Source organism: Nannospalax galili, unplaced genomic scaffold (genome assembly GCF_000622305.1).
Source record: "Nannospalax galili isolate Female #2095 unplaced genomic scaffold, S.galili_v1.0 scaffold10, whole genome shotgun sequence".
NCBI lineage: Eukaryota > Metazoa > Chordata > Mammalia > Rodentia > Spalacidae > Nannospalax > Nannospalax galili.
In genome coordinates, this window is record NW_008331140.1 from 7,403,627 (window position 1) to 7,414,612 (window position 10,986).

At 36.0% G+C, this 10,986-nt stretch overlaps 1 protein-coding gene across 1 annotated transcript in view; it reads right to left on the bottom strand.

The window, feature by feature from the left end:
• Nucleotides 1-8,021, bottom strand: part of LOC103725614 — a 42,877-nt gene extending 34,856 nt beyond the window's left edge. The window contains 2 exon segments of the mRNA XM_029558437.1: nucleotides 1,007-1,093; nucleotides 7,151-8,021. Coding sequence (XP_029414297.1) covers nucleotides 1,007-1,093; nucleotides 7,151-8,021 — 958 coding nt within the window.
• Nucleotides 8,022-10,986: the final 2,965 nt, after the last annotated feature.

Below are 10,986 nucleotides of genomic sequence, written 5' to 3' on the forward strand. Positions count from 1 at the left end.
ATGAAATATCACTTCACAATATTATGGTTAAAATAAAGTAATACAACAAGTATTGGCATGAATGTGGAAAAATAGAACCTTTCATATAGTACCAGCAGGAGTATATTGTAAATGGTAAAACAGTTCTGTTTAAGCAATGAATAATGCAATTTTGATGCAATTTCACTCCTAGGCATTTTACCAGAGCGAAAGGAAACACAAATCCTCATGAAATCAGTTTTGCCTTTTTCATAATAGCCAAGTTGGAATGAACACAAATTTCTATTAGCTCACAGATATACCCATATGTGTGCATACTGCCATTATATGGAATATTATTCAGTCATGAAAGTATGATGTACACTACACAATAGACTAACCTTGAAGGCATCATGCTAATTAAGTGAATGCTATCATAAAGTGGCATGCATTATATGTTTCCCTTCATATATATAAAGCAGGAAAATCTACAGAGATTGAAGGTAGATTAGTTGTTTCTTAAGTAAAGGCAGGTTCGGTGTAGACAGATTGGTAGTAATTATGGAGTTACTCTTTGAACTGATAAAAATGCCCTAATTTTAGCTGTGTTGACAGTTGCATATATCTGTGAAAATATTAAAAACCACTGAATATTATTACTGGGTGAATTATATCTAAAAGCATTCAAAAAGGACACAGCCATTGAGAATCTAATCAGTTTCCCAGGCAAACAACAAATATCAAAATTTATTTCTAGGTGGATTATGTGACTAGATGGATTATATGACTATTAATTAGGGCTTGTGGAACCTTACACATAATGCAGTTAGACTTTATTTCATGTGCCTTTTCATTTTGCTTATGTTTCCCTGTATTAAATCATAGGCTTGAGTATTACTGTGTATTGCAGCCAGTGAATCTTCCTGAAAATCATTTTTCTGGATATTATCTTGGAATTGTTCTATACTTCCGATTCTGAATTTATTTTTCTAAATATTGACAAATATTATGACTAATTTCTTAGGCAATTTCTACTTAATATACTCACCTCTGTCGTCTGAATGTTGTACAGACTGTTCTTCAGTTTTCTTTCCCAGGCCAAGCTGAGGAGACAGGGAAACAGGCCTCCAGAATCCTAGAATCATATTAAATAGACTCAATTATTTTCTAATTACTAACAAAATAATATTGTGCAAAAGAATATGTACATGATTTTACAATGGAAAACATGTTTGACGCTAAAACTTCCTGTTTCTAATATATTCATTTTTAGTGGTTCTCCTATTCCAAACTTTTATGAAGTTTACTAAAGCAATATTAAAAAATAAGTTTAAAATATTATGGCATCTGTTAATAGTATCTTTGCATAATGTAATAAATATATGCTCAATTATGTCTCTAAAAAGTCATAGCAAGATTTTTTGTCATTTTGAAACAGGGTCGCCCTGTAGCCACAGCTAGCCTGGAACTTGCTATGTAGACCAGGTTGGCCTCCATCTCACAGAGATCGACCTGTCTCTGCCTTATAAGTGCTGAGATAAAAGGCGTGCACCACTATGCCTGGATAAAAATTCATAGCAAGTTCTTACTACTAAAGTATAATATTTGTTAACAGATATCTATTAAGTATGCATGGTCACAGGTGAAAAATGGCTCAGTTATGGGAATTAGAGATACAGCCAGGTCCTTTCCTTCTACCTCTTTACTGTTCTCATAGAGAAGGGCCAGATGTGGTGAAGGCTGCTGTGTGCGGGCCCAGCCTACTGCGGGTGGTGCCACCTGTGGGCAGGTGGTTCTGTATTGCATAAGAAAGCAGTATGAGCATGGACCAGGAGAGGAAGCCAGTTAGCAACGTTCCTCCATGGCCTATGCTTCAGCTCCTGTCTCCAAGTTCCTGCCCTGAGTGCCTACCTTGGGCTGCCTGATGTATTATGACTCAGTATATGTAAGCTAAATAAACCCTTTCCTCCCCAAGTTGGTATTGGTCAGAGTGTTTTGCCACAGCAATGGAAAAACAAACTAGAACAGCTACCATTAAGAATTGGAGAGATAGCTCAGCAGTTAAGAACACTGGTTGGTCTTGCAGAAGACCCGAGTTTGAACCGCAGCACCCACATGGCAGCTAACAACTGTCCGTAACTCTAGTCCCAGGGGATCCGACAGCCTCTTCTGACCTCTGCGGGCATTGCATGACACAGGTGCACTTACCTACATGCAGGCAATACATGCATACATATAAAATAAAATGATGAATAAAATTTAAAAAAAGAATTGTTCTCATGTATGGTTCACATTAATTATGATACACAAGTTTGATAACTCCCAACCACTTGCAAATATTAAAATGCAGGTAAATTAAGAGTATAAAAAATTGATGCGTTTCAGATCAAATAATATTTCATCAGTTATAAACTTCATAAAATCAGTGATATATTTGAGAAAACATTAGACTAGAGGTTACTATGCTCTAGCTTGTTCACTAATGATCTATGCCACTATTGATCTATGCCACTAATGATCTATGCCCCCCCCAATACATACTGTTATCATTGCTGTTTCTTTTTAAGTTTTATTCTTTATTTTAATTTTATGTGTATGAGTGTATTGCCTGCATATATGAAAGTGCACCCATGTTGTGCAATGCCTGTGGAGGTTAGAAGAGGACATCCGATACCCTGGAACTGGAGTTAGGATGGTGGTTAGCCACTATGTGGGTGCTGGAATTCAAACCCTGGTCCTCTGCAAAAGCAGCCAGTGCTCTCAACCACTGAGCCATTTCTCCAGCTCCACTGCTGTTTCTTTTGTGTGTCTGCATGTGTGTTTGTGGGTGTGTGTGTGTGTGTGTGTGTGTGTGTGTGTGTGTACTACAGTGTGCAGGACTCATGACATTCCATGTGTGTATGTGGAGTCTAGAGATAAACATCAGGACATAAGCTGTCCTTCCTCAGGATTTTTCCAACTTTGTAAAAAAATTAATGCATTTTTTTGACTTTCATACAATATATTTTGTTTTTTGAAACTAGGTCTTTCACTGAAACCTGGGAAGCTCTAATTACTCTAGGCTTGCTGACTGGAACCCCAAGAATCTGCCTGTCTCTACACCAGTAGCACTAGGATTCAAAGCATATGCCATCATATCCAGTTTTCAGTGCTGCATCTACCAGAAAATCCTGAGGATAAGAAATGTTGAGATACAGACTCTGTTGCACAGAGAAGGTCGCACCTGGCTAAGTTTTTGAGAATATGAGGCTTCAGAGTGCGTGTTCCTGGATAGGACTCCTATATTAAACCTCACCCACCCCCCCGGCTCAGGGACCATTGTGGAAGAGGGGCAGAAAAATTTTAAGAGCCAAGGTTGGTGCATGAACATAAGGAAACAGAGGCTTTCAAGTCACTGGATACTTATTCATATGAACTTGCAGCAATGCTGACATCATGCACAAGACCCATGCCAACTCAATCAGACAAAAATCCAGCATAGAACAGGGGAAATGGGTAGCAGGCTCCAATCCTAGTCAAGGAACTATTGGCAAATGATTGCCGTGGGGTGAGGGAGAGTTGATCTTTTTTAAGGGAGTGACTCTAGATAGGTTGACTAGATGCCAGTGAATGAACTTCTACCAAGGTAACCCTTGGTAGAAATGCTTGACCGGGTAGGACTTAACATAATACCTGAAATCTAGTGGGGTGGCTATGGAGGTAGGGAGGGGGGAGAGGGTCTAAATTTGATTAAGATTTATTATATGGAATGTGTACAACCCAATAAAAATATTAAAAATGAAAAATGCACAACCTCTTACTATTGGGAAGACTTAATATATTTGTATAGGTAAAATCTATGAGTTGTGAGTTAGTATTAATAAATTAGTGCTACTAAATCAGCAGTAATTATTACATATAAAATGTTTAGAACTATTTATGCCAGTATCCTATAAAGCATATACATTAGTTCTAGAGTGGTATAACAATAATTAATGAGGATTACAAAGAGCAATGCAATTGACGTGTTGTATATGCTTGAAACAGCATTCAATAGATTTTAGCTATTTTTTTTATAGAATGGGTGCTGGAAGGTTGAAAGCTGCTATTTAAGCAAATTTTTTCATGTATTTATTATGCTATATACTGAGTACACATTAGAAATTCTATCAACGAAATTTTATAGAAAACTCACTAACAATGCAATTGAATCTTAAGAGTCTCTCTAGCCCTGAAGAAGCTATTCCATTTCATTGAATATTTATCAGATAGTGTTGGGAATATTAAAAACTGAAGCAATATGGAAACTTAAATCTTTATATCTCGTATATTGATTAATGCAATTCTTAAGGGATTGCTCATATTACCTCATTAGAAGAGATATTAGAAAAGAATGTACACAGTGTTACTAAATTCAAATCTATCAAAACGTTGTTTTATGATTTTTCTCTACTGCACAAAACAGATATTTATCACTATTCCACCAAAATTTGCTTTAAAAAAAGAAAATTTCAGAAATTAATTTCTCACATAACTTAATTCATTTCAGTCGGAAAGCATTTTTTTATTTTGGTCTTTTTGAGACAGGGTCTCCCTGTAGCCCGAGCTGTCCTGGAACTCACTATGTAGACCAGGCTGGCCTTGAACTCATAGAGATCCGCCTGCCTCTGCCTCCCAAGTGCTGGGACTACAGGCGTGCCCCACCACGCCCAGTAGAAAAGCATTTTTAACTAGAGGGCAAGAGAGGGTTTTCTCAGAGGGAAAAAGTCCAAAATAAACAAACAACCAAAAAAAAGTAGGTTGAAATTTTCCTTTTACTATTCAAGTAATATCTCACAGATATTGAAATAATGGCTTATGGATAAATGTCCTTATCTAACAACCAGTACAACCTGGAAACAAAAATTTGTAAGTGTCCTCAAATATTCAGTTAACATTGTTTTTACTGGAATCCATAGGCTATCATATTTAAAATATACATGCTAATGGAAAAGTCAGTGTTATTCAGGACAAATTTTAAGGATCATTATGTGCAATAGAATGTTAAAAGAGGAAATACTGATGTACATTAAATTTATGCTATTTTGAATACTCTGCTGTTCAAAAGAGTCACAAGAGTTTATTGAAGCATGGATGGTTTCCTATCATATTTAAGATCAAGTTCTTTGTTTTCTTTAGTTCTTTGTGCTAAAAAAGCTCTGTGAAAATGACTAATATGAAATAAAACTGCCTATGGGATGGTAATAGTTCCTTTATCACAATTAAGCAAACCTTAATTAAATTGTCTAGGGAATGGATAATTATAATTATTTTGTGCGATAAAATATACACGATTAACAAGATAAATGCTAACTATTCACTGAAAACTTAAGGAATGTTTTCATGAAAGAAAAAAGGTAATTGGAATTCTTATGTACTTAGGCTTCTATACCTTTTTCTTTCCACAATAACTAAGTAGAAAAAAATATTAAGAGCAATCTCCATCTACCTATTTCAGAGTGATGGGAGTTAAATTCGACATGGTGATCCTAAGCCAGAATAGACACTGTTTTGCTAAGGATTTTTAAATCTTCCTCTTTTGAAATCAAAGAAAGATGATTTTACTAGTTTTTAATTACTTAGTTAAATAATTAATTATTTTAAGTCTTGCCTTAAGTGTACCATGTGTGTACAATGCTCACAGAGGCCAAAAGATGGCATTGGATTCTCTTGAACTGGAATTACAGACTGTTGTTAGCTGAGTCCTGAACTTGGGTCCTCCCTCTGCAACAGTAGCCAGTGCTCTTTAATTCTGAGTCATATCTCCAGCCTGTATTTTACTAATTTTTAAAAGTTAAACAAAAATCTGTCTTTAAGCCACCCTCTGATTGGATTAAAAGCCACTGTATGAGATAGGCACCATATCAAGCACTGCTATTGCATGGAGAACCTATGGCTAGCTAGGTCAAGGACTCTAGCTCAGAACCTGTTACTAATATTCTTTTTTTCTGATTAAAAAATTATTTTTTTAATTTTATGTGTATGCATGTATTGCCTGCATGTGCACCTGTGTCGTGCAATGCCCGCAGAGGTCAGAAGAGGCTGTCAGATCCCCTGGGACTGGAGTTATGGACAGTTGTTATCTGCCATGTGAGTGCTGGGATTCGAACCCGGGTCTTCTGCAAGAACAACCAGTGTTCTTAACTGCTGAGCCATCTCTCCAGCCCATGCTACTAATATTCTATTAAATGGATATAGTACTGAAATGATTTCAAATGACTTTTTTTTCTTTTTTCTTTTCTTTTTGAGACAGGGCCTGTCTATAGTCCTGGCTGGTCCGGTTCTCACTATGTAGACCAAGTTGGCCTTAATCTCAGAGAGATCAGCCTGCCTCTACCATCCCAGTGCTGGGATTAAAGGTGTGTGTCACCAAACCCAGCTCCTAATGACTTATTGCTATACTCATAGATTAGTGCATCTCTCAACTCTCATCAGAGTTTTTTGCAGTAAAAGGCAGTTATCATAAAGACCCACAAATAGCCAACATGATGAGAGTAAGAGACTGTAGAGTGCTCAGTTTTAAATGGGACTTCTATCTCAAACCCCTGGGATCACTGCAGAAGAAGGAATGGAAAGATTTTAGGAGCCAGAGTTGGTGGATGACTATAAGGAAACAGTGTTTTTCAGACAGCAAGGCGGGTTCATTTATGAACTCACAACAGCGACAACAACAGCATGCACAAGGCCTATTCAAGCTCAAGGCAGCCAAAATCTCAGCATTGAGGGAGGAGTAGGCACAAAGTCCTTCCCCTAAACAAGGAGCTATTTGCATATGTTAGGTGCTGAGAGAGGAAGACTCAGTTTTCTTTAAGGATAGACTCCCTCTGTTAGGGTGACTATGTTCCAGGACTGGCACCATTCTCAAGATTATTTGTGCAAGACAAACTGGACTCAATAGGGGGGGAAAACACAAATGGGGGTAGGTAGGAAGGTTGAGGAGGGTCTAGGAGGAGTTGAGAGAGAGGGAAATATTATCAAAATACATTGTACGAAACTTTCCAAGAACAAATAAAGAAATTGAAAGGAAAAATAAAAGATGTCTAGCGTCTGAATTTCTTATGGTTTTCTTAAATGGTTTCAGCCTCATATCTGTCAAAGCTACTAACATTTTGGAAATAGTAATTAAATTTGTAAAAGCAATATGCTTTCAACTACCACATACATTTAAGCTTACCTGGAGGACGATTATCCTTTCTGCGAGCACCAAGCCGCTGTGCTTCGTTTTCTGAATCATGGCGGTATCTTTCACTGTCAAGCTCAATTTGCTGTCCCTTTTCTTTGTCGGATTCCATGAGACTTCCTTTACTTTCTTCGTCCATTTGAAAGTCCTCATTTTCTAATCTGCTCTCTATCTTTATGAGGTCTCCTGTGCTTTCAGGCTCATTTTGATCTCTTTCACTTCCAGAGTGTGTCTGATGTGTCTCAGAACTGGAGTCTGCTTGACTTTCATCCCTTTCGAAGCTACTCTGAAAAGTTAGATGATCATTCTGATATATTCCAGAGCTATCTTGAGGTTTTAAAGAATTAAGCTGGTATTTTTCAGAGCTAGCCTGTTGTCTACCATGGTCAAATTCTAATAGTTTTCTTTTAGAACCTAACCAGAGTATACGACCTTCCTGGAGTCTTTCCAAGTTACAGGTATTTTGGCTCATTCCAGCCTTCTTCAAGTGTGTCACAGAATCAGAGGCTATCCCTGGGCTTTCAGAGTCTGAGTTCACTGTTTTTTTTTCTGACTGGGAATTCTCAGGGAGCTTGTCAGGGCTAGTACGCAGCTGAAATGTTTTTACATCCTCGAGACACTTCACAGCTACTGAGGCTAATTCATGTTTTTCAGAACCTGAGTCCAAATATAGATCAGAGTCAGAGTCAAGCATATATCTCTTGGATCTAGGCTTCTCTGCTTTTTCATCCAATAGCAGATGCACCTTAGATGTTGATGCTGCAACAACTCTACCTCTTTCTTTGTCTGATTCCATTATGGAACTCTCAGCATCAGGAATTATCCAGAAATTTTCATTCTCCATCACTTTTTCTTCAGATTCCATCAAACATTTTATAGAATCTGAAGCCATTTGGCATTTTTCTTCCTTCTTCCTTTCACTGTCAGAGTCCAAGAATTTTTCAGAGTCAGAATCTTCCAAGTACTTTTCTGAGCCTGAGTGTATCGAAGGTTTCAAAGAGTCAGATTCCACCTGGCACTGTTCAGTTTTCATCAGGTGTTGTCTTGGCTTAGTCAGGCCTTCATCAGAGCCAAAATCCACCTGACACTTTCCTGTTTTGAATAGGTGTTTTGAAAACTCTGATTCTGAGGGAGACTTTGTATCCTCTGAGTCCACCTCGCATAGTTCTGAGCTAGAACTTTTGGAGTGTCGTTCAAAATCATCATCTGAAACAAATCCTATATCAGATTCAGAACCAATCATACTTCTTTCAGAACCAAAGTCTGTAAGAGGAATATCACTTTCAATTATTGTTAGGTCCTGGAGAGTTTTATAGTGAAAACAACCACCTAAAATTTCAGATGCTTCTGTATCAGGAACTTCTGTTTCAGATCTGTTTCCTTTATCACATTCTTGTGTATCTGCTCCTTCATCACTTGAAGAAAAGATAAACATGAATACTTATTTAAATATGTATCAAGTGTTACTAAGCACATTATTTCCATATTGAGACCATTCTACAAGAAAATACTATAAAGCACATATTTCTGTCTGTGAGAACATAAAAAGCGAAAGACAACACTGACTTACTGTAAATACTGAAGGAACAGTAGTGTGTTCATTTTACACTCATATGCATCTCCATCCATATGAACATTTTCTAACGTACCTAAAGGTATTTATTTGCCTGAGTACGATACTTCCTTGTCATATATGACTTTCTTGTCCTTATCTAGTCAACACATCAGTACTTTGGGGATCAAGTAAAATGTTGAAATTGTAGTGAAAAATAAAAACTAGGCTATTTCTACAGACTAGTCTAAATGAAGATTGTATTTATGTAGACCTGATTATCAGTGAAGATTACCTTGGAGTGTCGACTCTTGGTAGAGAAGAACTCTCAGATACTCTTTGATTTGGACAGGGCATATATTGTATGACAGGTTCATATGATAAAATAGTTGTAGATATTGGCTGAAAAACAAATAATTAAGTTGTAACTTATAACTTCATAGTTTTACAGAAGCATAGTATAATAAAGTATTTAGTCTGGAGAGAGTATCAACTTCATCACTTACACTTGTGCTTAACAGACAGGCATTGTGAGAACTTCCAGAATAAAACTTGAGAATTAAATATAAGGGTACATGTGGTAGACACATTCTACGATGTTTTCACAGCCTCTACATCCCTATAAACTAATATCCACTCCCAATCAGTCCTATATAACTCAGTCCGTTGACAGTAGATAACTGGCATTTGATCCAAATTGGAGCAACCATGATTCCCTGTTACAGGTTTAGAGAGTTAGAAATAAGAAAAACTTCTTTTCCCTGTTGATTGTATGAAGTCAGGGTAGGCAATCTCACTCTCTATGGCAAAGACAATTCTGTCATATGCTCTAAAGAAACTAAATGGAAATGAATAAGAAAACAGCCCCTATATTTTACAGCATAATTAATGATGAAAAATGATATGTTGTCTTTGAGTAGAAGTCATATAAGAATGTCCCTCCTCACTATTCCTATTCAGTGGTATTCCAAAATGACTAAGTAATTAAATGAGAGAGAAAATAGTAGATTTACAGACTGGACTAAATAAATCTATACTGGTTTACAGATGGGATTAATGTTTATGTAGCCAGCTCCAAGGAACCTACTGCAATGAAAATAATCAGTCCTTAAACGGAGAAAAACAATCATATTAAACATAATATAGGAAAATAACTGCTTTCTTATATATGAACAATTGAAATTTCAAATGTAAAACATTCTTTACATTACTAGCAAAAATTATTTAGGTTACAAATGTTAAAAACATGTATAAGATATAAATGAGGAAAACGTTAAGACTTGAAATCAATGGAGAGATATCAGAATGTACATTAATGAGAACATTCAATATTGTCAAGATGTCAGTAATTACTCAACTGATGTACAGATTTGAGTCTACGTCTGTCAAAGTGCCAGTGAATTATTTTCTGGATATTCACAAACTGATTTTAAAGCTTGTATACAGAGAAAAAATTCAAAATAGTTGATATTATTTAAGAGAGGGACAGATCTGAGAAACATCAAGAATCATCATAAATCTATAATAATGAAGAAAGTCAGTATAGATGAAAGAATAGACTATAATATCAGTGAAACAGGACAGACTACTTAAAACATATCTACACAAAACCAGTAAACTTTTCTCTGATAAAATACCAAAGACAACTCACTGGATAAAGAATAAGCTTCTCAAATGTGGGAACCACAGGACATTCACATGAAATAACAATGAAGCTGGAAGCAGACAGATATTACACAAAAATTAACTCAATTGTGTTTTCTATTTACATTTTAGGTTAGAAATACTCAGACAATTGGAAGAGAGGGAAAAATGGAGGTGGCTTTTGAGTTTTGTTGGGAATACTTAGTTACAACATCAAAAAGCACAATCTGTGAATGAAATTATTAGATACCTGAGATTTCATTAAAATTAAAAATTTCTACTCTATGATAAATACTAAGAAGATAAAAAGGCAGGACATAAGTTGGGGAAATTTTTTTTGTAAAACTCAAATATGAATAAAATGAGAGTAAATGATAAAAGATACTGTATCTCATCATTTTATAAAAGGACATATATAAGATGATAAATAATCAAATGAAAGCATGTCTAAACTTATGTCATTCAGGAACTACAAATTAATAACAGAATACCACTACAAAGTTATTAGAATAACTAAAAATCCAGTGCACTGACACCACCAAATATTTCTAAAAATAAGGAGCAATACAAACTTTAAATCACTGTTGTTGAGAATTCAAAATAAGTAAAGCAACCTGGGCAGTTTCTTAGAAAA